The 27,557-nt window shown below is 42.6% G+C and overlaps 1 protein-coding gene across 15 annotated transcripts in view; it reads right to left on the bottom strand.

Moving 5' to 3' along the window:
• The window catches only part of MARK3 (microtubule affinity regulating kinase 3), a 62,094-nt gene extending 40,801 nt beyond the window's left edge, over positions 1-21,293 (bottom strand). For 4 of the 15 annotated variants that reach the window (XM_054286810.1, XM_054286811.1, XM_054286814.1 and 1 more), the window contains exons 1-4: positions 20,949-21,291; positions 12,797-12,835; positions 8,272-8,463; positions 2,465-2,518 (exon numbers count right to left, since the gene is read on the bottom strand). In XM_054286810.1, the coding sequence (XP_054142785.1) occupies positions 2,465-2,518; positions 8,272-8,463; positions 12,797-12,835; positions 20,949-20,999 (336 nt within the window). In that variant the 5' untranslated portion in view covers positions 21,000-21,291. Of the gene's footprint in view, positions 1-2,464; positions 2,519-8,271; positions 8,464-12,796; positions 12,836-20,948 lie in introns of all 15 variants that reach the window. The other 11 variants (XM_054286809.1, XM_054286812.1, XM_054286813.1 and 8 more) reach the window with 5 other exon arrangements.
• Positions 21,294-27,557: the final 6,264 nt, after the last annotated feature.

Genomic DNA, 27,557 nt, shown 5'->3' with positions numbered 1-27,557 from the left:
GAACAGTGACTTATGACTAACACCACCAGCATGGGAAAAAACCTCTAAGAATTCCCTTTTCTTTCAAAGCAGGGAAGTACCAGTTACAGCTTCCTCTTCACTAAGCAAGAGCAGCAGAGCAGTAATTAGGTCCTAAAACAACAGTACAGAGTAGCTGCATGTGGCTGCCACAGAACTTCCTCAGCAGCAGACAAGAAACCCGACCCTTCAGAGCTGCGCTGCCGAGTGCCAGCACAGAGCTGTCAGGGAGGGCATACCAGGAATTGCTGCTCCGGAAAGCAAAGCCTGTCCCTAACAAGGTTAACTTCTTCCTGGCAGCTGAAGTATCGATGTGCAAGATGGAGCACAAAGAAATCACAACTGGCAGCCTTTCATCACCATTTGTTTCCCCACCTAAGGATGACTCGGGCATGCAGCTACACCGCAGCTGAGACACTGCACACCACACCCTCTTCTGGGCACAGCCCTTCCCTCCCCACCATACCTCAAATATTTTATCTCTCTCTGCAGAAGTGCAGGATCAGAAGCACTTCCATCTGAGCTTCCCCCGCATCCACAGGTCCTGTGTGCAGCTGAGGCTGCGGCGCTGCCGGCAGCGCTGGGGGAAGGGGCAAAGGCTCGCAACACAAAAAGCCACAAAAAGTCAGGCAAAGCTGGCAAGTTGTATGTTGGGCATTCCCTCTGCTTCTTATGGCAAGCAGGAATTTAATTTTAATAAAGCTGCTTTCAGTTTTTTAATTGAAAACTGATACACCTTACTAAACTCTTCTTGTCCTCCTATATCAAGCGAGCTTAGAAACAAGAGCACATTTGCAATTTCACTCCACGGATTTGATCTGATATCTGCCCTGCCATTTGTTACTATTCTTCCAGACTCCCAGTTAAGAAATTCAGTGGTACACAAGACCACACTACAAATCACACTTCCTAATCTAATTTTATAAATTGTAAATAAAATTTAAACTACAACAGAGATGGAGCCATTTGTGGACACTGAGCCAGCTGAAACCCAGTAATCAAAGGACCATCATGCACACTGCCAGCTTGTAGCTTTTCCAACTGAACATCTGTGATTTGTAAAAGGTTTGTGTTGTGCCCCCATATGAGCTCAAACTGGCATTAGAACCCAACTCAAGTAACACAGTCCACATTTGAAGGACTATGATTTTACATTTTTAGCTGAAAACATGGCCTCTTTACTTCTCTTTGACCATTCTTCCCATGCCCTGGTATTTCCCATTTTTATCACACACTTTGTTTCACTTTCAAGTGCTTCAAGCATTCAGCCATTTTTATTTAGGCATTCCAAGTTGCAATCTGCCACAGAAATCAACTTTATCTAATCCATCATATTACCTAATTTGCACTTTATTTTCACCCTGCTTACCCAGAAACCACCAGTAACCTCAGGGACTAAACTGAGAAAAATTCTGAGAAAAATGGAACTAGATTATCTACTTTTACCCTGTCTACAGAGTCATACAAAGCTGCCACCTGCTTGGATGACGGAGCCTTTCTTCTACAGGTTATTCTTTGCCTCTCAATGAAACCATAAAATGTAAGAACTTGTGTGTTTTTCCAATTTACTTTTGCACCATTAATCTTGATAAAAAGTCTAGTCAAGTGATCTTTTTAGTATTTGCATAAAATACAAATGTGTATATGCTCCAGTTTGCTCTAGTTATCCTCTTTCATTTTGTTTGCAGGTAAATTCTGCATATTCTCTTGTTCAAACAGAAATATTTCAAGGGGGTTTTTATCAAAGTACTCAAAAGTAAACAAAAAGCCTTTGACTGCAGAACTTAAAAGGACAGAGTTAGAGAAGTCCCAAGTAAAAGTAACACTTAAATGTACTTCCTGCACAGATTCCCAAACAGACTGGGTTGCCTAATGAAAGAGCAGGGTTTATCACTCTGTACTAAAAAGATAAGGTGATACAACTGTAACAGCACATTAAACATTCAGAGCTAGAGGGAAGAAACCAGAATAGACATGGCCCAATTTGTTTCACACAACTGCATCACCTCTCCTGCTGCAAGCTACATGAAAGGCACAGATACTGCCTGGCCTGCAGTCCACAAGCAGTGTTTTCAAGGCCAGCTTAAGAGGACAGAACATAAGTTTTGCATTTCTAAGTTTAACAAAGCAACAGGCACGAAGGAGACATGGGGGGCATGACACCAAACCACAGGTCCTCTCTACAGAGTCAGCTCTGCTTGGAAGACAAAGGAAGTGGCAAATACCACTGTTTTCTCAGTTTACAGCTCCACACGAGTTCAGCTTGAACAACTGCAGGGCTGTCAGAAATATCTGTTACAAAACCAGTTATTAAATACAGTAGTCAGATGTGTGCAAAGGTATGCAATGCTTCAGATTCTCCAGCACAGGCATTCAGGGTTAATGGAAGGAGGTGGGGAAGCAAACAAGTAATAATAGAGTTGAAAGATTAAATGTAAAAACATACCTTTTGTAGACTAGTTGGGTTCAGCTGTGTTTTGTCAATTATTTTTATGGCAACCTAAAGGAAGAGTTCATGATCAGTATTTTCCATAGGAATAATACCACGTTATTACAACATGCTCAAACCCAATAACAGACATGGAAAACACGAAAATTACACAAAAAACACTTAAGGTCCTTCTGCAAATTATACACTTGTATTTAAACTAGAAGCAGGAATGGAAAAAGCCTGGTATTTTAAGGATATTAAGATGAGAAGCTTGCTGAGTGTTTGACTTGACATTAAGACCACCACAGTCATGACAGTGGAAACTCCAGCAGCAGACAGTGCCCTGATAGAGAGCAGTGTGCCTACAGATAATATTTACACAGTCTAATTACACAACAGATTACACTGTAGTGACTGGGCACTGGCAGTTTCTAAAAGCAGAGATTTCAGAGCATATTGAAAGCATTTCCACACAAATTTGGCAAGAAGTAAGTTCATCTTTGGAAATTCACTAAATATTTGTGTCAATTTGCTCCCTGATGGGTATTAAAAAAAGTATCACTTGGAAATCAACAAAAACACATTGGCTGTAGTACAACACTTTGGGTAAGTACATTCCTTGTTCTCCTCTTTTCAGTAAATGTTGCACAGAAATATTAAAGAACATAATAACAAATTCACACAATAAGCAGAAGAGAATTCCATACCATGCTAACTAGTCAGAACCTGAAGATTTGAAGCAATAAATAGGCAACAGAAACTTCAGTGCAATGCAGTTTGGATACTGGATGAGGTAGAACAGGAAATGAGAATCTTTCTAGAATTACATGCCAATTGGTATTTTTCCTTTCTAAATTAGAGACTAAAGACACCAGAAGAAGCTCTACAGAAGGAGATGGTGCCTCTCAAAGAGGCAAGATGCTGCAACTCAGCTGATTATAATAACCTCACTGGTGCAAAGCAAAGGCTTTCAACTCCACTTCAATTTTTGGCTCAAACAGTAGATGCTGCTCCTTCCCATGCCACAGCTCCCATTTCCCTGCATCACTCTGAGCTATCTTTGTCACCTCATTAACTTGGGGTTGGTGACATATGGAATAAAGAATATCTTACATCAAAGCCAATTTATATCCCTACATTCAAGTGCAAAAACACAGGGATGGATTGTCACGATGGAGAGGGTAAGAGGGGAGCAGTGTTCAACGCTTGGGTGCATCACAGAGTTATATAATGGATATGGTGCTTTCTGAAACTGATATTCAAGACTTATTTTGAGCTCTTCTAGCTGCAAGATACGATGAGACATGACTGAGAAGCCATCTAAGAATGTTTTTACTCTGGGGAGTGTTTTCTTCTAAGGCAAGCTACTGAAATTATAGATCACTGTTTCCCAAGGCAAAATTCCACTGCAAAACCTTGAGAAATCACTTCAAAAATACAAACAAGAGAGAAAGGCATTAAGCAATAGGTATTTTTATATTAGCAGCTGTGTACAAAACCAAGAAAGATTCTTATCTCTACCTTTATGCCTGTTGTTAACTTTGTGACAATAGTTCAAAGTTACTCACTTCCTGCAATCTCTTATAATTCTGGATTATACTGCTGGACTCTTCTAATGCTGGATATGTGAGCACTGCTTTTGTCAACAGCAGATAATGTCATTTGAAAGTGACCTGGTGCCCCAAGACTACCCACAGCTGTTCACTTAGTAAGCACATTCCACTCAGAAAAGTTTGCATTTTTGTTCTTGGCTGTACCATTCTGGTGAATCTTTACAAGATGCAAACTTTTTTTAACCCACCAAGCCTTAAGGTGCCATGTTACTGCAAAGCCAGCTCACCTCAGCTCTGACACTGTCAAGGAAATTCAGCCCTGGAGATACAGGGAAGGTAGAGACCTCAGTTTTCCAGAACACAGACTCTCAGGCCTGTTCAGTGCACTAATTATAGCCTTAAAGGCAGGGTGAATTTAGAGAATTCCTATCCACACGAACACTGAGAGTACAATGTGTTAACATGGGCTGTGAGAGCTTGAACCCATCATTAGAACAGGGAACAACTTGAGGTGCCTTGATAAGGTCTCCAAATCACAGGCAAAGGCAGCTTGCCCTCAAGAGCAGTTCTGACAAAGTTAAATGGAGACTTTTCTAAGTACAGTTAATAAAACATTAAATTGCTTTTTAAAGCAGAAACTTTGCTCTCTTTACATAAAGTGCTTTTGGAACAGTTTCATGCACTGTGAGCTAGGGCCAGTGCTGAAAAATGCACATCCACCTACACTATTACACCATTGCCATGATATTCTGTGTGAAATTGTTAATAGAATTAAAACTGAGTTTGCTTCCACCATTCACAATAATGTGACTTAAAACATTTCTCCTACATGATTTGAATAAGGAAGTGAAAGAAATTAGATGTTGGGACACTGAGCAAATTGGCCAAACTGCTACTATTCAGAATGCTTTCTCCCTCTTAAATTTCACTTTTTCCAAGAGAAGAACAGAAAGAAGATGACAATAGATTCCTTGGAGTCAGACTTGAGTTCTGAAAGAATTCAGCCTCACTGGGAAACTTCAGCTCCCTGGCTATTAACTGAACATGTCTTTAAAGAACAGAAGGGTCCAGAATAATTTTGGCCACCTCAGTAACAGCAGAAGGTAGTTTTATCTTTTAGATTCGTTTTGGCAAGTACAGAAAACTTGTCAGAGGAAACACCTTTTGATAAAAGTACAACAGCAAATACATGGATTGCAGTCAAAGAATTAAGAAAAGCAGATTGACAATGAAGACTTGTGGTTTCAAAAGGGCAAACAGCCTACAAATAACACTCTCCCAGACAGAGGACCAAGAAGGATGGTGTGTCCAAGCACCAGCCCTAATGCAGTGAAGCTGATCTCTGGCCTCACACTCCTTGCAAGACAATTCAACCCCCTCAAATTAGGCTGATGTTCTGATCATTTCTTCCTTTCAGTAATTTGAAGATGGGCACTCATTTAGACATACTAAAAATGGAAATGAACAAGAGTCCTACAACTTACTCCAGTTGGAAACGTGAAATCTTCATCTCAAGCAACAGGAGAACTCCCAGGGAAGGACTCCAGATGCAAGGATATGAGCAGCTACCCTAAAAGAATGCTTAAACAAACATATCCTCCTCCCAGGAAGGCACAGAAAAGTGCTGATCTGCTTCAGGATTTGGAAGCTACTCAGCACAGAGATATAAAGAAGGAATTGCCAAAAAGTGAACCTGACATGGTCACTTAAAAGCACATTCAGAACAGAGACACAGATAACAAGGAAAAGATAAGTGGGGTTCAAAAACAGCAAGAACACAGCAGAGATGAAAACTCATTTCAGTGTAACTCCCAAAGCCAAGCATTTAGTTTAGGTTTTGGTACATAAGATGGAAAAAAGAACAGGAACAAAGACAGGGCAGGCTGCAGGAGAAAGAGTGTAAAGCAGGAAATCACAAATTCAGAAAGCTAAGTGCCATCTGGCTGAGGCCAGGCTGAGAATATGACCCTGGAATTCTTACAAGAAACAGATTTTCAAAGGAGAAAGAAAAAAAAGCATTCTTGCAGCACAGGTTCCTAGCATCTACCAAGAACAGAAGAGCAGAGCTGGGTTTAGAAATGAGCAGACAATTTTTTTTTTCCAATTCATCATAAAATTGCTGAACTTGAAACTGGCAGGGAAAACCAAGAAAGAGAAGGTTTAAATGCAACATATTTTCCTACAGTTAACTGTACCCTATGGAAACACACAAGACATGACTACCTGGACTAATGAAAAGCCTCATCTAAGAGGCTGCATGGAAATTTTTCAACTAGGTAAGCTGAAAAGTACACAGAATTGTTTTTATCTTTTCCTTTAAAAAGAGGCTAAAGAGATATTAAGTTGGAAATAAATGAGTAGGAGTTTTTCAAGGACAAGATTTTGGGGCCAATCTTGTTTAATATCTGTATCAGTGGCCTTGGCAGAGGATGTCAAAGTATAATGATTAAATCTGTTGAAGGAGTTAAGAGGCACCATCAAACACAATGGAAAACCAATTTAAACAGCCTTGGAGATGAGTTAGCAATGAAACTGAGATTCAACATACAAGGTTGGTGCTGTTGCTGATCACAAGCAAAACACATCAATTTAACAGCCATGAGAAAGCCTAGCACAATCTGAAGATTGATCAGATAAATACATATAAAAAGTAAGGGCAAGGGTGAAGTAATGACATTGGGGAAATTGCTCTCCAGAATATTGGAAACAATTCTGGTCACAGGCACCTAAAATTATCAACATTGTACAGTTTATCCAGCAGGAAGAGAAATTTTACTCTTCTCCCTCTTAAAAAAAAAGAAAAAAGCTTGAAATATCTTGAAGATATTCCTATAAAATTAACTTAATTGTTCCCTTCTAAGGAATGACACTCATTCTAATGGTCACAACCCAGAAAGCATTTATGCTCTCAATTGATCAAACTACATCAATTCCATGATAGTGGAAGCAGCTTAGTATTCAAATCTTTCCAAATTTAGCCAAAAATTTTACACTGTCCCCTTTATTTGTTGAAATTTGAAACAAATATAATGAACTAGAGGTCAACACAGTTATCTGCAAGTAAAGAAATATGTACTTCACTTTTTGCAAAGTGTGACACATATCTATCTCCAAGTTCTATACCTATAGTAAGAGCAAAGAAATATCAACCAAATGCTTGCACATCCCATCTTAAGTATCAGTAAAAAGAGGAGGGAACTTAAGCGGAAAGGAATTAATCAAAAACTTTCTCTACAAATGAGAACTAACTTTAACATCAGAAGACAATGGGAACTGTCAGCCAAAAAATATAAAATCTATCCCAACAGCTCTTGCAAAATGATGTCCCCTCTCTTCTTCCCTCTGTTCCTGCTACTGAACCCTGTATTAGCTCAGAAAAGAGAAATTCCCTTAAAGCACTGCAGTCAGCAACACAGCTTCTGTAAAAGTCCTTGCTGGTATCAGCAAACATTCACTTCATCAGACAGGTTTGGCAAGGAAAGGTTAGCAAGGTGCTTCTCCCTCTTTCAGTACTTCAGAGTTGCTTTTAATAAAACAGCACCAAGAAACACCTTCTTGTAACAAGCAGACAGGACTACAGCTCACCAAATCAGAACCACCATTAAGGGCAAGTGATTAATTACTTGCAATGGCATGCAGGAACTAAATATGGAGCTGAGTTTGACTCCAAGAAGAGATGCAAGAGGAAGCTTGTCTATACTGCACACATTGAGGAAACTGTCACTGAAACAAGACTATCCCTGAACAAACTGAAGCATCCTCCCAAAGCCACCCAGCACTAAACACACCCCAGGATGATCCACCCTAGGATTCCTGGGACAGACATGGCTCTGGCAAGAAAATACTGCACTTGGGCTACTTGGAACATAATTAACACAACATTTAGTTCTCATGCCTGACTTTGCCTCCAATACAGCCCTGCAGTATACAGACATTAAGAGGCAGTCCTTCCAACAAGCTTATTTAACCGCTGTATATTGATCTGGTTTTTGAAAATGGAGGATTTATCCAAGAATATTAGAAGCAAATTGTAACATAATTCAGCTGGACAGAGACTCGCCAAAAATACAAGTTTAAGAAACCATTTCCAAGAGAAACTGTTTTGTAATCGTACTAAAAAAAAAGAGTTTTCAATTTCTGCTTTTTTCTGCATCAGTGGCAATATCTCTAGTAAAATGTGCTCTGTGTTCACCAACTTAGATGGTGCTATTCCAAGAGAACCTTCACACCTACAGCAACTCACTGCTGTTTACACCCATACCACGTTACCTCTCTGCCAGTTAGGATGTGCCTTGCCAGCTTCACTTTTGCAAAATTCCCCTTTCCAATGGTTTTAAGGAGTCTGTAATTTCCAATGTGTGGCTGCTCATCAGCACAGGAGGCTATGGAGTTCCTGCAGCGAGCTCCAGAGCGCCCAGTTCTGGAGGAAACTTCCTGCCGTCCGTCTCCATGGGACGTGTGCTGCAACAAAAACACACACAGGGTAAGGCTGAGCGACACACACAAAACACAGCAATGAGGACAAGCACGCAGCATTCAAAAACATCAGCAATGCCTTTGAAGAAACCTTCAAAGGATCCAACTGAAACTTAACGCTCACACTGAACTTTGCTCTGATGGGGCAATAGTGGGGCCCAGTTCATGACACAGAATTCACCTCGTCACCTGGTCAAGACAGTGGAACATCACCTGCACTGCAACAGCTGAGCATTTCTGAGTAACTTACTTGGACTGCCACATCAGGCACAAAATATAGAGGTGTTTAGTGTTATTTCCCATTTGCACAACTAGTGCAGGAAAGCCTTTGGAAAGGAAACATGAATACAGATTTTCCAAGATCACAAATTGTCAACCCTTATTGGACAACTTACACTAATTAAAAAAAATGGGTTTTTTTCTTTCTTGTGGTACTAAACTTGTGTTCCTACAGATCCATATGACTGCAAACACCCAGGATGACCTGGAGAACAAGGAAAGAAATCTTACCTAATATACCTTGAATATTGATAAGCTGAAAGCCAGTTACAGAGATCTGAGACACTGTCTGCAATTTTTCAAGTTCCTTTCACTCTCATTTCCCTGAACAGCTACTGATTGCAAAAAGGAATGGTTATATATTATCTATAACAGTCTTTACTCATTAGATTACATGGTTAAGATTTAAGTATTTTTTGACTTCCTGATAGCCTGTTTATGTAAGAGCAGATGCCCTCTTACATTCTTCACTCATGGTTGAGGCCCATGCACCAACCACACTCATTAAAGTATTAGTTAGAAATGTTTAGGGGCCTCCAAAGGTGGAACAAATATCTGACTCCACCAAAGATGACACATTAAATTCATAGTCATACCAGAAACCCCAGATCTTGCTCTTCTACTACTCCTCCTCTTGCTGAAACCCATTTGGGACAACCAAGAAACTGGCATAGAGCAACATTCGGTCTGCAAATCACTGTAGTGTGAGGATGAGATCATACCTCAAGAGCTAACAACCATGGTACAGGCACAAATGAACAAATCCGTGCTTGCATGACACTTGGCAAGTTTCATTTGTCTGATGTAACCTTGTGACCATACACTCTCCCATCTTGGGCTCCTTGATTTGTTCATTTGAGTGCAACAGTTGTGATCAAATTATTTTTAAAAATACTTTCATTTAAGAAATGCTACTGATAGGAGTCTATGGCAACTCCCGGAAAATTGTTTCAATAGTTACTATTTTAAAAAACACACAATGTTTTAGCATCAATCTGGCTTTAGCTTCTCCTTACTGCCTGGCTACTGCATTGCCACAAGATTTGCACTTCCCATGGAGGTACTTCATTTCTCTGGTGACAACACCCTTGCATTTCAGTAAGTGATATGTATATTGAGCTCCCTGAATGGGCTGCTGTATGAATGATTAAAGACAAGGAAACATTTCCTGTACTCCTGTTGAGAACCCTCCTCTATTCTTCCAACATCTTTTTGTGAGGTTCATGGTAGACATGGACCTACCATACCAAGAGTAGGTGCAGCAGGACTAAACACAGAGGCTGCATCTTCTGTTCAACACCCCACTGATTTCACAGGGGCAGAACCAACCCTCTCTGCAGAAGACTATCTGTACCTGACCACTCAACATCAATCCTGATCTGCTGCTTCTTCTCATTCCTGGATCCTTACATGCATGACCACACTTGGCTGAAGTGAAATGCAAAGTTTCTTTTCATGCAGAATATCAGGTGCTCCTAAAAAAAGGCCCATCCTGCCCTATTTCATAGTCAAGCAATTTTATCACAGTTTTCAGGAGCAAGAGTACACGTTTTTTCCAAACCACTAATAACTGGCACAAGAACAAGAAGCACATCCTTAGCAATATCCAGTAAAAATTCAAGGCTTGATAATAATTCAGTGTTCTCAATAATATCTTGAGACCTGCAACAACTGGGTGTTTATCAATCAGTAATTCTCAAGGAGAGGAAGGAAAAGCAGTCATCAACTGAAGGACCTACTAAAGCCAGTGAAATCCTATATCAACAATGTCAGTATTTTGCATGTCCTTAATGCCAGGCTGGTGTTGACTGTTCAGGCCACCTTAGCCACCCCTGTGTGTACTGGCACAGCAATGCCAATCCTCTGTATTTCCCTAAACTTTGACTTCTAACAAACCTTGCAACACACAATGCAGAGAACTTCTCAGTCAGCTCCTTTCATACCTTTCAGTGTCAAATTATTCAGACCAGCTAGAAAAAAGCAGCAACTGCTGATTCTAGGTGCTAACATTCTCCTACATTGCCACCCCTGGTGATCAGGGACTGGGATGTTCTGCACAGGGCCATAAGGATATTTCTTGGATATATTAGAGGAAGGTTCATTTCAGTTCAAGTACAGCATCCCAGGAATACGGCTGTACTACTTACACTGCACTTCACTAAGTTGATAACCTTTCTCAAAAGAAGAAGTGTATCAGAACTATTTAAACTGCAGCCCTTCCACACCTGGGCACTCAGCACAAGCTGCCTGCAGCAGGAACCAGACTGCCTCCCAGCACGGCTTGTTAGCTTAGGCTCTCCAGCAGACACATTCAACAACTTCAATTCAACAGCTTTTGAACCACACAGCTGACACTGAAAACACAGTAGTTGTGCTGGAACAAAAACACTGTTAGCCCTGAGCTAGCCTAAGAAGCAGCTGAGATGTGGGCATCAGGCACGACATAGTCACAAGCCAGAGAACAGGTTACCCAAAATTGATCTGACTCACACCCTACTTCACACAAGCACTATCAGGAAAAGGAAAGGTTCTGTTATACTAACAAACTCTATTCCACATAGAAAACCACCAGTAATTGTGTCTTGAGAGCTTCACTGTCCCCTTGTTGAGAAATGACTTCTTGTGTCCTACACTTTTTTCATGCTTCCTAGCTCTGCATTTAAAGGGCAGCATGAAAAACTGTGAACTGATTTGGACTAGGGCTGATAAACTGAACACAATCTCCTTGTATGGAGGTTTGCATTTCCACTCCAACCCAGATTATTTCTTTTCAAGAATATGACCTTTTTCAGCTGTGGGGTTTTAGTATCAAGCTGTGTGTTCCTAAGCAGTTCAGTTCTCTCCAACTGATTTGCTCAAAGCCATGCTTCCCTCTATAGAAATCCAGCCATTTGCAACCATATCTAATTTGGACTATATTCCACTTCACATAAATAAATCTATCAGCAAGTCCTTCCTCTGTCAGTTACATTATTATACTGAACAGACAACAAGCTTTCTAAAAACCACAGAAAACAGATTGTCCATTTCAACATGGATTTTCTTTTGCATATGGAAATGAAGAGAATAAACTCAAAACTGAGCGAAAGTGTTTCTCCCAGCCTAGTCATTTTCAAGAAGCCGTGATAGGCAGATGGAAAGCTAAATGGTGTGGGCAAAAAGCAAAATATAGGTGGTCCAACAAAAGCTCAAATCATGCATTGGCTTGTACAGCTTCTCGCTGTGCTCAAGTATTTCCCAGGGCAGTTTCCTCAGCAAACACGGTAACAGTGCCAATCTCAGCCCAGAGAAATGGCAAAAGCATCTTCTGCTCCCCAAATTGAGATGAATGTCATTTATCTTTTTCCTCAAATCTCCAGATTTTGCCTTCCTCACTATACTGATCCTCCAAAACTCTCTTGAATTTCAGGCTTCTTTTCCAGGTCCACATTTATATGGTTTCAAGAAGATACAGGCTTTGTCTTAAAAACATAAAACTTAAAATCAGTATGTGTTCATTTCTAGTAAGTTTCCATATATTGTAGTAGGTGAGTTGTATTTCCTGGAGGTGTTTTCTGTGTAAGAATAACACTTGCTAATGAACTCACCAGGGCTAAGTGATTCCCAAAATATCTGTCTTCATTAAAGCAAGACCATTACACTGTAGAGGGAAACTAAGGCAAGGAGATGAGGTACTTTGTGCAACTTCAGGTTTGCCAGTCACCACCTCTTTTAAAAGAAAAATTTCCTCAAATCCACTCATGACAATAAAGCACTTTTTTCCATATCTTGGCATGCACCAGATTGCATTTAAAAATCTTTTAAATACTTTAAACGTTTGTTCTTTTTTTGCACCATCCATTTTCAAGCTAACAGGACAACCTTTGTCATTAAAAAAAACCCCCAAAACAAAACATTCTCCTCCTCCCCTCAGCCCCACCCTATGATTACTCAACCCAGAAGGAAATGAAGTAAAACATGTCCATTTGTGAGAGACCTTACTGCAAGGGAGGGACTGCACCCAAGACCAGCTACATTTGGAACACAACACAAAACCCACCTTTTCGCAAAAGCCTTCCCCCAATGATGAGCCGACATCCTTTCATAGCCAGATAATGATTAGCATGAAGAGAAAGAAAAAAGAAAAGGAAAAAAAGTAAAAAGCAAATGAAGTATGAGGGTGTCAACAACTGAAATCTTTTTGGTAGATGTTAGTTTTATCCAGCATCTGTATGGTTTCAGATATGTTAACATTCAGAGAATTAGAAACACACAAGGCAGGGGATGACTAGTGTCAAAGTTCTTGAACTGCTTAAGAAGGTGCCAAAAGTTGAGGAAAAAACCTGAAAGAAACAGAATCTGATATGCATTCAAAGAGCTGAAAAACAGTAAGAAATCAGAATGTCCAAGACCTGCAAAAATCCATGTTTAATTACAGTAAATAGGAAACTCTTTCTGAAATGTAGGGAACAAATGGCATTTTTAAAAAGTATTTATTTAATTAAATACTGAGAACTAGCGTATCATCAGCAAAAATGAACCAATAAAATTTAATCTTACTGAAGTCTCCAGGAATGTTTATTACCTTAGCTGTTACCTAACCTCTGCATGAAATACTACAAAGTGATATTACAGAATTTCTTGGAAATCTGTCAGACCAGTAACAATCATGACAGCCTCATTTCATTCAGCTTTTTTAATTGTAATAAGAAAAAACTGTACTTAAAGCCTATCCCTTATAATGTTTATAATGTAAGGAATCCAGGACATGAATTTTTGAGACACTAAATTGCTTCATTACCTTAACCCGGGCACACAATATATAAATAAATGGTAATTTCTGGCTGTGCACTTTCCACTAGCACTGTATTTAAAGAAAAACAGGAAACATAGAATAGGTTGTTTTTTTAAAAAACCTCAAAAATATTTTAAATCAAACATGCAAAGACAAAATATCACTGCAGCCCTTCCCAACAATGAGATGTATTTTATTTCCCATTCTCATTAACATCTTTAAGAAGACTCAGACTGCTGAGTACTACCAGTGTAAGAGCAAAAATGCAGCCCTAAGGATATACACAGGGGTAGCATCTTACTGAGCACAGATATCCCTGAAACAGCACAGCAGGGCATCCTGCAACTGCTGACACAGGAATTCTGCTGGAAAGTCAAAACACAGACTTACGTTTCTGGCAGCCACCAAAGGGTGTCACAGCAAACACTCATCCACAATTGTTTATATACCAGTTACTGCTCTGGGATTCCCTAAATCATCATGTATTATAAGATATTATATTATTTTCCTCAATTATAAACAGGAATGCATCAGGTGAAGATGTCCTGTACTTGTCTTGATTTTACTTCCCTCCTACCAGTGATCAAGGCACAAATCAGGATATGGAGTGAGGTGGGTTTTGTCAGACCCAGCATGCATATGTTGATGCTTGCATAACCAATTATTTGGTTCCAACACATATAATTAAAAAGCAGTTTTTAGACTAGCTTGCTCCATAATCACTCTTAAGGGTGAACAATCATGGCTTCCATCTCACAAAATTTTGAAGGGTCTGCTATGAAGAAAAATGCTATCCACCTAAAGTGACACTGAAGCTATCAACCCATGAGGGCAGATTTATTCACTGATATAGGCTATAGCCCAACCATTATGGATGTTGTGATCGAGTGGAACAACTGAAAGGGTCAGAATTCGTCAAGGGAGACAAGCAGACTTTAGAAATATAATATAGATGTTAAGGGAGAGAAAACACTAATTGGGATGCTTCCATTGTCAAAAGGGGAAGATTTCACTGCGCAGTCTCAGCCTGTCACAGCGTTCATTCATGTAATTGGTATGACATTCATGAAAACGAGTGGCTCTTTTAATTAGGTCAGATCTGTCAAACCACCGGATTAAAGGGGGAACCTGGAGAGTAAACAGCCTTTAGCACATGGAAGCTATACCTCTGACACACATTCCTAATTCCTCCACACCTCAGTGGGGAAGGCAAAATAAAAGAAAAAAACCAGGAGTAATGCTCAGGACATGGCAGATCCAGCTCAAAGTGAGCACAGCAATGGAACAGCCTACACTGGGCAGTGTGATGGAGGGGGACAGTAGGGACACAGGACACTTTCACCTGGCAGAGGGAACACTGCCACAAAAGCAACACTAGCACACCCCTTATTCTGGCTACTGACCAGCAGTGGGAATTGCTAGTGACAAGTGCAGCAGTGCCCTGAAGACCAGAGTGGGGAAGTGCTGACAGCCAAGCACCAAGAGTCCTCAGCAAAGGCAGGATGCTCCCCCCACAGACACACAGGGTCTGGCTCAAGAGTCCTCCCATGCAAAACCACTACAGCCTCTGAGATGGGTTTGGCAGCATTTGGTTCATGCTCTATACAGCATATGAAAGAGAGTGAATCTGTAATTCCATGATTAGCACTGAACAACACAACAGTGAAGAAATCCTGCTTATATAATCAAAAAGATAAGTCTGGTGCCGGTTAGAAAAGCTCTTTAAAAGCTCTTTTGTTGCTTCACATTATCAAGATCTGACATTCATCATATCTTTCCAGCCAAAGTTCCTTTACTGCTGATTAAAATGGATATTTATTGACATCAGCCTGGGGAATAATAGCTAAAGAGCCAACCATATTCTATTCTTCATCAACAATACTGCCAACTAAGTTGTTTCCAGAATCATCACTGTCAGTAATTACATGCTAAACAAAAAAGAAAAAACCCAACCACCTCACAGTTGGTTTTCAAAAACCACATTGAGCTTGCAGATAGAAAGCTTTGCTTAGGTTTTAACCCGCAGGAACAAATTTTATTTGAAAGTCAATTTCTGTTTATATGTATATATATACATATTGGGCTCAGCAACTCGCTGCTTTATGGGGCAGTAATTCCTCCTAACCCAAGGAGGGTTAGGGCTTCTTCCTCATCACAGGTGTACTCAGTATCTTTCAGGTTTATGTTTTAAGAGCAGTATGCACCTATTTATCATATGTTCTAAAGAATTTTAGTGGCAGATGATCTCCACGCTAAGCAGAGCCAACCTTGATATGCCATGAGCCTAAAAAAAAAGTGACCTCCATTTTTGATCTGGCTGACACCCATGAGGCAGCATTACTTGACTGAGGAGAAGAGGAAGTTGCAGACACATGCTACTTATATATCATATGAAATGGAGACTGGGAGAGACAAATGCCTCCACTCTTTGAATTCCTGTGACTTGAGTCACCTGAGACATGTTGTCAACAGGAACTGTCCGCTTACATCAACATGAATATAACTTCTGGCTAGAACTAAAATGGAGAATTGAGCAGGTAGGGACACCAGGTGAGTGGGTAACAAAAGCTAGGAAGAAGACTGTGAAGTTCAGCGTACTAAATACTGTATTTACTCTCATTTTCTTTCAGCAATTCCTGTAGCTGTGTTCTGTTTTTCAGACTGCTACTTCTAAGCCCACAATATAAGCCACATTTGGTGGTGCTAATGAATTAAGTCTAACTATGTAACATTTTCTGGAGTAAGGTCCTGCAACCTAGTTTTTCTGAGTTATTGAAAAAATGTAAGAAAGGAAGAAAATAAGATTCTTTCCAGGAATAAAACATCCCAAATAACACTGTTGTAAATATGTATCTGTTTGTAGTTGCAGCACAACTCAAGTTACCCCAGCCCTAGTGTGCTGTGCTATGACTGGCTTAATTCAAACCAAAACAAAACTACTAGGAAGCATTTCTAAACTTCCCCACCTGCGCTGGGCATTCTGTTTACAGCCACAGCACGGGGATAACTCCACTTTTCTTAAGGGTTTCTACCAGTCAGATCAGAGCTGACCAGACTCATCTCAGAGCCCCGTGATAATCAGAGCTGGCACAAACCGCGGGTGGGAAGGGGCACCCGAGGCTGCTGCCCCCAGCAGCCTCCCATCACTGTGAGCTGACTGCAGCCAAGTGATTAAACACCACAGCACAGGCTGCTCAGCACAGCTGAGAATTAAATGTCTCACTGCAAAAATGTGAAAATACTAGCACTTGATGACTTGCAGTGTCATGCAGCTCACCAGGTATTTTCTGAGGACACAGTACCAGGCTTATCGAGCATCAACATTTTTTTCTGCTCTGGGGAATTTTGGCACTATAAAATACATGCCAGGTGAATTCCTAAAATATTCTTTATTTCTAGTTATTTTGCCATCTTTGCCCAATTTAATTCAAACCAGAACATTTATTACAACTGGTGAAAAATATGGAATAGTGTAGATGGCCCTGCAGAAGAAAATCTGTCAGAAGTCTTGGCCACAGGAACGCTTCCCTCCTCAGTCCCTTCTTTAAAAAACCCCACAGGATTTCATGCTACGGAAGAAAGCATTCAAATTACAGATCTATCTGTAATACGAGAAGACTGATAAATAATATATAGAACAATGCAAGCTTGCATATTGTCTGCAAATGCTCTAATGCATTTCATACTTAATTGGTAATAAACCAAGACATACTGCACTAACTTTCCCAGTAGCTCAAAATACAATTTTGTACCTAACTCTGCGTTTGCTAAATCTTTTTAAATAAAGAAACAAAAAAAAAAACAAAAACCAAAAAGGGGTGGTACTTCTGCTGCACAGAATCCTTTTGTGCAAGCACAGTTGCCATCATGCTGGCATTTTTCAATAGCAAATTTTTCACATTAGGCACAGTCATGGAGATAAGAGTATATTTTAGTCTTGCTTTCCCTCAAATTATTTAAATTTTTAATTCAGATTGGCCTGCAGAACCAACACATTCAAAAGAGTTACTCTTTCTTCCCCCCCAAAAAACACAGCTGTGCAACGAACACAGAGGTTTTAATTAAACTCTTTAATGCAAGATTATTCTTTTCTGTTTCATGCTGTTAAAAAAAGTAATCTTCCAACCTCCATACCACCTGTATTTCCTTGTTTCTATCTATAGTTTGCTATCATCTTCCCACTCTTTGAATATTTTTTTTAATGAATAGTTGTCCTACTCCTCACAATCTTGTTCCTTCTGCTCCTATTTCTTTGTCACTGGCTGTCCTCCATCCTGCCATATGCACATTTCTCTGTGACTCCTCTCATCTTTTGTTTTCCACCTTCTATCTTCCTTTTCCACTGTGTTGCCACACTCTATTCTCCTCCATCTTCTCTCCCTTCCTTCTCATCACTAGTAAAACAGGTTTACTCATTCTTCTGTCATCTAAAGTCCTTCTTCTGTGTCTATCCTGTCTCCCAGATTCGCACGAAGGAGGTCTCTGCTGTCTCTGCTGCTTTCTTTCTCACATGCAGGACATATTTTTGAAAAAGACAGAGAAGATCTGATCCTGTCCTGCACTTCTGTCCCCTGAGCAGCCCCTGCTGCACAAGACATGGCCAGAGAGGAGCTGCTGTGTCTCTGCTCATGGCAGGCCACCAGCCAGCTTCCAACTGTCCAAGTGTGAAGTTCCTATGATCACAGATCATCTGGGATGCCTTTCCTCTCAAAACCAGGTGACTCGCAGCCAAATTCTTTAATCTCAAAGGCACCAAAGGCTTGGTAGCTCTGAGTAGCTTTTGGGGAAAGCCACTGTGACAGTCAGTATTTCCACTTCAGCATGTCTTGATAAGAAGCCTTAGGGAAAAAAAAATAAAAATCAAGCACTGGCAATTACACTTTTTTATTCAACAGGACCTGCCAACCACTGAACGCGGTTAAGTGCAAGCACAGACAATGATAATTTACACTCACTGTCATTCTGGAGGCTAACTTCATTTTCAAAACTGCAAGTATAGGCACGGATAAGCTGTGATCAGCACACTTCAACCAGATTCAACACCAGCCAAGCCTTTGTCAGCAGTGGTAACCTTCCAAGCAGAGAGAAGGCATTAATGGGGTCCACAACCATGGCCCCAAAGGCTACCTGAATACCCTGGCACCTCCTAAGCCTCTTCAAAGAGCCCTCTGAGTATTAACTAATTAGACTTCTCTTATGTGAAAGAGAATGAATCAAGGCTCAATTTACCTGCCAACATAATACACCCAGATTTGGGGTAAAGAACAGTTAGTTGAAGAATCAAAATTATTGCATTTGGTATTAAAAAAAGAGACCTTGTGTTCATAGTTGTAGGGGTAATTCAGACAGACTAAATGCCAGATTTAAATTTACTTTTTAAGCAAGGCATAACAAGATAGAGTTTGGTAAATTTCTAGATAGCTGATGGCCAAAACATCAGAGAGCTTCCAGAGGAATATGGCATTGTACTGGGGAGGGCTTGGCTGACTGGATCTGGCGAGTGCTTGCATTAATCACTCCCTGTCAATATCACTGCCTACAGGTATTTCTGTGGACACCAGCACAGAATACAGCAGCTTAAAAATGCGCCTCATTCTAAACCTAAGGCAATTTATCTGCAAGCAAGACAATCCATGTATGTCAGATTATGAAGATAACTACACAGAAGTGTTAGACCAATATTTTGAAGTGAGAATAAGGTGCCTTAAGTGGAAGACATGTAAAAACCTAACTTCAAGTGCTAGAACACACAGCTTGTGAATAATTATGTTTCCTCAAGCACACATTAAGTCTTTCCACTGTTCAGTTATCCACAGAAGAGTTTGAATTAATTGGGGAATCTGATCTGAACATTTTCTAAAATTATTTGCTATGTGGCCTCCATACATTCACATGGAGCTTGAAAAGTCCAGTCAGGTTTGATATAGACCAAAATCATCCAAATAAACTCTGCACAGTATTTTGTAGAGTATGTTTCAACTTCAACTCTCCCCATGGCATAGGAAGGGCTGCATCATATTTTAATTATTTTCTTCCACAAGACAGGAAGCTCATTGAGATTTTACAACCAAATATGCTTAGTTGGCTTTTTGCTCAATTCAGCCCTTAGCCTGCAGGTTGCATGTAGTGCTAAAGCAAATAAAGATCACAGAAGTTAGAAGTGCCTATTATGTCAATAAAATCTAAATCCCTGGTAATGCAGTAATTGTTCCATGCAGCATGTTTTCTAATGCTTTGTCTGGTCTTGTTTTAAACAATGGGGCTACCATCACTTTTCTCAGACTATTTATGGTCTGGAACAATCCAACAGTTTTTCCTGATCTTTAACCAAAGTTTCCACCTTTTATGCCAGTCCAAAACATAAGAAACCCTCACAAAAAAAAAAAAAAGAAAAAAAAAGAAAAAAACCAGCCTCTTCTGTCAAGCTTAGCATCTATCTTGTAAAGAATATCAGATAGCCTTCACAAAAAGCTGAATACAAAGTTCACCTATCAACTCATTTTAGACCACAGTGAGTGACAACTCCCTTCTTTTTATCATTTGAGGACATGTCAGAGCCTATGCAGAAAAATGGTCAGACAGGATACACCAGGATCAAGTAAGTTTTAACTCAGGAGAAACACAGTTTCTATCTGCAGAAAGGGAGTCTCCTACCGAGCTTCGTTTGTTGCTATATGCTCATGTGGTAGGTAGGACTAGCTTATTTTTTTGTTCTTTCTTCCTTTAGCATACGACCTTTGCAACTGACTTAGTATTGTAAATAAAGTGTCAATTCCTAAACCTTGGCTTTGTCAAGGTAAAAAATAAAAAAAAAAAAAAGGAAGAGGTATTCGGTGTGAAGGGAACAGGCTCCCTTCCGCAAAGGGTAATTCCAATAAAGAAACCCTTTTAATGTCATCTGAACAGGTGACTAGCCTCACAGCGTCATTACCATCGAGAACCCTGCAAATTAAGCAGGGAAGAGGCCTATTATCTAGGTCACCTAGCCCACCCCTAGCCAAGCTGAATTATTCCCATCTGTTTACCAGAGGTTTATTCGGGTGCTTTGGCAGTAAGTTGGCATATCAGGAGAAGGCAGCAGCCCCCCAGCGCTCCCCTCCCCACCCCGATCCCCGTTACCGACACGACCAACCCGATCCTCACACCACCCTGCGACACTCAAATAGAACCGGGGGAATTAAAGAGGGGACACCGGCTTTGGGAGGGGGGAGGGATGCCCGCAAACGCCACGGAGCCGGCGAACCGTGCTGTGGAGGGGTTAAAAAAACAATCAATTCAGAATAAATCGGCAATTTGGGCAGCGTACGGGCGGCTGCTGACAGCGCCCCGCGGGGCGATGCCCGCGCGGCAGGGCCGGGCGGCGCGGGCCGGGCGCGGTGCGGTGGCGCGGCGGGTCCCCCGCGGCCGCGGTACTCACGTTCTCAGTGTCGCGCTCGTTCACCGTGGGCAATGGAGTCCGAGTGGACATTTTCCCTCACTCGGGCGGCCGCGGCGGCGGCGCGCACAGACACACACACGGGCCCCGGGCTGCGCGTCTGCTCCGAGATGGTGGTCGCAGGGAGCCACCATGAAGGACGAGGTGCCTGGCGGGGGGCGGCGTCGCGTCGGTGCCCCCCCACTAGATCCTCCTCGGGGAGCGGAGCGGCCTCGCCCCCTCCGAGTCCTTCGGGCTCATCCTACAGCCGGGGTCCGCAGGGGTCAGCAGCGGGCAGGGGGCCGCCTCATCCAGCGGGGAGGGGATGGAGCCGAGGGAAGGGATGGAGCCGGGGAAAGGGAGGCGGCGAGGGAGCGGCTCCGGGGGGGAGGGGGTGAGCGCAGGGCGGGCGGGAGGAGGCGGCGGCAGGACGCCGCGCAGCCCGGCTTCTCTCCGCTGCCGCCGGGGCACGGCTAGCGCAGGCCCGCCGCCCGGGGTCTGCCCTCTCCTTCCCCCGCCGCGGCCCCGCTTCACCGCGCCGCCGCTCGCATCGCGGCCCGCCCCAGGCTCCGAGAAGGCCGGCGCCCCGCGGGCTGCGGACGCTCGGTGGGTGCCCGCCCGCCGCTCCCTCCCTCCGTGCCTGCCCCCCGCCCGCCCCGCCGCCGCTCCCGGACGAGGCAAGATGGCCGCGCTGCTCCTCCGCGCCAGCCCAGCGCCGACATGAACCGGAAGGTCCCGCCCCCCGCCCGGCGTGTGCGGCGGCCTCGGGGCCGGGAGCGGCCCTGCCCTCCGTGCCGGCCCCGCTGGCCTCGGGGATCGGCCCCTGCCCTCTCGGGACCGGCCCTGCCCTCCGTGCCGGCCCCGCTGTCCTCCGGGGATCGACCCCTGCCCTCCGGGGACCGGCCCTGCCCTCCGTGCCGGCCCCGCTGTCCTCCGGGGATCGACCCCTGCCCTCCGGGGACCGGCCCTGCCCTCCGTGCCGGCCCCGCTGCCCTCCGGGGATCGGAGCAGCCCCGGGGGGCACGGCTTGGGGCGGGTTCGCTTTTGTGAGACCCCACCTGGAGCATAAATACAGTTCTGGTGTCCCCAATACAAGGAGGGCATGGAGCAAGTCTAGAGGGGACCTTGAAGTTGTTAAGGGGTCTGGAGCATTTCCCCTACAAAGATGGAGAAGGTTGGGGCTGTTCCGCCTTGAGAAGACAAGGTGGTGTGGGCACCTCAGCAACCTTCCAGTGTCTGAGAGGGTCTGCAGGGAAGCTAGAGAGGGACGCTCCATGAACGGGTGTGGTGATAGGACAAACAGTAATGGGTACAGATTGAAAGATGGGAAAATTAGATTAGATATTAGCAAGAAATTTTTTACCGTGGGAGTGGTGAGGAACCAGAACAGGTGAAACTGTAGATGCCCCATCCCTGTACATGTTGAAGCCCAGCCTGGACAGTGCTTTGTGCAACCTGGTCTGGTGGGAGATGTCCCTGCCCATGGCAGAGGGTTGGCACTGGGCTCTTTGAACCCCTTAAAAGTCTCTGATTCTGATTCTGTAAAGAGGCCCTCAGGGAGCTATGGTCCCCCACAGCGTGGGAGGAGATGTGGGGTGGGGATCTCAGGTTTTGGGGGCACCGTGGGGCAGAGGGGATGGTGCACAGAGTGGCTGGAGAAATGGCACATCTCCCTACAGAGCCAGCCCTTGGCTGGGGAAGGGGACAGACCCCACTGCCCGCTCACAGCCAGGGAAGGGACACAGACAAGTGTAGTCCAGGACTGGTCATCCATGTTCAGGGCTCTGTCCTTGGGCCATCTGCCAAAGCATGTCCTTCCTTTCCTTGGCCTTTCCCAGCCCAGAGGATGGTGTGTGTTACAGAGGGGAGCTCACACCTGATGGGCATCTGAGGCTGCTGCTGGCAGATCTCACCTGGTGCCATCAGACACCCATACAGTGTTACAGCACTGTGTTTTCATACCAGCTTGATGCTTGGCTCATTTATTTAAGGAGGGTGGAAGCCTGAGCTATCAAAACATTCTTTGTGTATCCAGTGGTTACTCTGCATAGTCCTTGTCAAGTCTATGAAGAAGATCTTGGTATTGTCATGAGTAGATCAAGTTATGAATGAAAAACAAGAAAGAGAAGTAACTTCTGTATATTCAGCATGTAGATGGTTTAAAACCAAACCTATTTCTGTTTAGTTTTGTCCTTTTTTTTTAACAGAAAAATATGAACCTCTGTAGAAAAAAAAAATGTTGGGTCTGGTGGGATTTGTAGAGACTTGGCATATCTGTGAATCTGGCAGCCTAGCAGTAACATTTTGTCTTTCTAAAGTGGAAAGATTAGACTAGACTTCAAAACTTTATGGCTCTCATAAATATTTGCCAGCTCAGTCCTGAAATCCATCCTATGATGTAGATGATATTTCCCTTGCTTTTAGAGACATGAACAAGGAAAGATGGCCTTTGAATGCCCCCCAATAGTGTTGTATGTCTGTTACTTCATCATCAGGACTACAAAATGCTCCACAATGTCTGACCTGCAGATTTTCCTTCCAACCTCTCATTAAGCTGATGTCTTGCTCTGTGTCAGTGACAGGAATTTTGGATTTCAGGACTCACCCCTTGTGCAAATGTTTGTATTTCTGTGTGTACCTGCACATCCATGTGTGTCTTTGCTCAGGCAATACATGCTCATAGCAGAGCCACTGTCCCTGGGAAGCAGGCAGGACCCCTTGCACAGAGCAGGGAGTGGGATTTGTCTATATCTGACTCGTCAAGGTCAGTCACAAATCTAAAGCACAGCCAGGAAAAGTATCCAGATCTCCTGACTCTGCTTTTGCCACAGGGCTGCTGCTTCATCTTTTTCTTTTTGGTTGCCAGTAGAATGTGTTCTTTATGATGTGTTTGTAAAAAATGGTAATTGAGTTATGACAGAGTCAGAAAAAGGGCAGCAATTGGGCAGAGGTTTCTTGGGGTGGTTACCCAGCCTGGAGCTCTCACCCTGCACTCTGTGGCACTGCAGCCAGCTTGGGAAGGCTGAGCTGCCCACGTTGGAGCTGTTGGCACAGTGTGGGAAGCACATGTAATGCTGTTTGCACCTAGGAGTGTGCCTGCCCTGATCTGTGCAAGTTCTGTGCACGGGCATGAAGAGGCATTCAAAGCAGCATTGTGTTTTACATCCTTGCATTTCTGCTCCGTGGAAGCAGTAGTCACTCAGGTAAAATCTGAGCTGTACAATGGTGGATAGTCAGATGGAATTCCTGGGCCTGTTGATACAGTAGGAGTTCCACTATTGCCCTTGATAAAGCCTACATTTAATACTTGCAGTCCAAATTTAAAGGGCACAGGGAGCAGGGGGGCTGTGGGGGATGACTCTACCTTTCAGAGTCACGTTTTTGATTGGCAAAGGGATTTTGAAGTAAGAAATTCTGAAGAAGTGCTTAAGACCACAAAAATAACAGTAGCTGATTTTGCTATTTTATTGCCATTAAATGACAACGTTGATTAGAGCTGGTTTTACTGTGTAGCAAAAGTTGCACGGGGAATGACAAACTGCATAGCAGGTGCTTTCTTCTGCATTTCATTGTTGCTATATTCTGCTTCTCCCATTTAAACAGATAAGTTAATTTCAAAATGTATTCATGTTCTTCTTAGAAATTGGGCCATAGAAAAAAGCTGATTGTATGGATTTCGTCTTTCTTTGTTTTCCATAAATATTCTGTGTATTATCAGGTACTGCTTAAGCCACATTCACAAATCACAAGGTGATTTCCTATATAAAGGTTTTGAAAACTCAGAAAGCAGTCTGATAATCCTATCATGCTTTCTGGTTCTTGTGCTATCACTAGTAATAGTGGCAGTGATTTTGTAAGGGGGACTTCAGTGATAGTGTTTGTATCTTACCAGAATAGGCTGCAATTTGTGTTTTGAGCTGTACTGGCTGCAGTGCTAGCAGTTATAAAAACTTTTGGCAGTAGAGCTGGAGAACATGACTCAAAAACATACAGGAAGCAGATTCTGCCAGTTAAGGTAATGTTTTTATGTCACTGATTTGGCTGCCACCTCACAGAAAAAAACAATAAGATACAGAATGACATCACTATGGGGAAAAATTTAGAATTTTTTCTTCTGGACATTAAAAGCCACACTAAGAACCCCTTAACACTGCACTGCACAGAGTAGAGTCCAACAGCATTTGCAATCAGAGAAAAAAAATGTTGGACTTGATTACAATTGCTGGGCAAAACATAAAGATTGAGTTTAATGTATTCATATGCACAGGTTTTGAGTCTTAATTCTGGAAGAAGGATTACAAATGCAGAACTGACTGAGGAATTTGTATTCCACTCACTGCTCTTTAAAGGCTGGGGACTGAAAGGCATCAGTTGGTAGAGACAAGTAGAGAATCAGTTAATGTAATTGTTATAGGTGCTCTGTTGTGTTCTGCAGCTATGACAGTGCTTACCAGCTGGAAACCTGCCCAGGTATTAAATCATTTTAGTTTATACAAAAATTCCAGTTTAGATTGATAGTCGTTAACCCTGATGAAACTTCTTCATTTTTTCCTTAAGCCTTTGAAAAACACATTTTTAAATATGTTACATCCACTGGGATATAGATATTATTAATTCTTATTCCAATGCCTTTTTTCTTTCTCTTGTAGAAATTCCAAGGTAATTCCATGCAGTGAAAGATTTCCAGGATTGTTTTATCATTAGTGCTGTCTTTAGAACGGAATTCATTCCTTGCATTTGAAATCAGTATTTGTATTTGGTTTTAAAATCTTAACTTCCAGGCAATACATAATTTTAACAGCGTGATTTTTAAAATGTCAGTGGCAAAGCTATTGATGGAAAAGGACTGATTACTGTCTGCAACCTGAATCAATAGTCCACACTCAGTTTTGATGAGGCCCAAGTGCAACCTCCTGCAAGGCCAGAGCAAAATGTGGTGTGGACAGCAGAGAAAACATTGGAAAGGGAAAAGATCTTCCTTCAAGCAGAGACTGCAATCTGAGAGGTGGGAGAAGATTTTGTGTGTGTTAGCTTCTCCCTCTGGTCCAAACCAGTGCCTGGGGACAGCAGAGTGGCCGTGGCACTGTGGCTGCTCTGCATTGCTCAGGTGGGGACAGGTTCAGGGGCTGGGCTGCAGCCATGGGCAAACAGGAGCAAACAGTGCTGGTTCCTGGACTGCATGCCTCATTTATTTCCCTTCCTGCAGGGCCAGGCATGCTGTGCTAGGCCTGCAGAGCCATGCAGTGTGGTGCAAGGCACATGAACATGAATCAAGTGCCTGAACTGCACTAGTTCTGGTGCCATTTGACACAAATGCCTGTATGGATCATGGCTCCAGGACAGGATCACAGTGCTGCAGAGAGCTGCTGAGAGCACTGCTCTCATGGCTTGGCACAAAGTCACTGTTAGAGAAGCAGAGGATTGAAAATACCTCCTTGGCTTTCCGTGACCCTGGCACCATGTGGGTTACGAAGGCAACGCAAAGGACAAGTAGCCAGTTGGTGGTGGTGCTAGCTCTGAATTTGACTCTGTGTGTTTGAAGCTAAAATAGGTGTTTTATAGCAAGCCTCTTCCATTCTTAGCCATGACCCCACCAAACAACATCCTAGATGCTTTGCCATCTAAGTCAGGCATGTTACTGTGCCTCCTGTGCCATTTCCTGTGTGGTTGATATTAAATCAATGACTCTATTCACAATGATAGGAAAAGAATAGATGACTCCTGAAAATGTCATGTTTTCAAGTGCTGGTCAAGAATTGGTGTGCCCAAGCAATAGTAGGAAGTAAGTGTTTTGTAGCAGTAAGATAAATTCCAGGGCTTTTGGGTACAGGTTGTACTAAAAATTGGTACAGCCCACACTTGTTAAATCCACCTTGTTCATACTAGAGTGTGTGTCAATGTCCAGACATAGGCTGAGCTTCAGCATTTTCTGAAGGCACTTTAGGTGAAGACCCAGGTTTTTGCTCATACAATCTCCAAGTTTAGCAGAACCAAGCCCTGAAGTCCCTCTGTGTATTTCCCTGACATAACTTGTGTTTGATTTGGATTGTATATTTTATTTAAATATTACCAGAGGCAAGGAATCAGTTAGCATTTAGGAAGACTGTCCATGTGATTGTTCCTCCTTGCTTTTAGAAACCTTTGCTTCTGTTCTGGGTATGCCTGCTAATGACATCTTCCAGCTATGGGAACTTTCCCACACTGTTTTTGTGTCATGGATGATCAGACTTTTACTCCAAATCAGGACCCAGTTCAGCCCACATCCATCTCTTCAAGAGACTAAAGAGATTGAAGTCTTGGGGTCTGTTACCAAAAGGCATCCTATTTAAATTTGTAAGCAGTAGCATGCATGTTTCCTCTGATTCATTTCTGCCTTATCCATTGGTTTGTGCTGTGGATACCAGATGTGAACATGGTTTTTCACCTGCAATAATGTGAAACCCAAATACAGACATGACACAAGTTATTTAGCTGATGCCAAAGAACCCATTTAGCCCTCTCAGCTACTGTAACTGAACTCTGGAGACTCACATTCAGCTGTGTCTCGTGTGCCCTTTTGGTATCTCCCATATTGAAACTACCCTTTATTATTATTATTCCTACAGGTGTGAT

Source organism: Melozone crissalis, unplaced genomic scaffold (genome assembly GCF_028551555.1).
Source record: "Melozone crissalis strain CALT ecotype California unplaced genomic scaffold, PUWL_Pcris_2 ptg000056l_1, whole genome shotgun sequence".
NCBI classification, from domain to species: Eukaryota; Metazoa; Chordata; class Aves; order Passeriformes; family Passerellidae; genus Melozone; species Melozone crissalis.
This window is presented reverse-complemented; position numbering and strand designations above follow the sequence as displayed.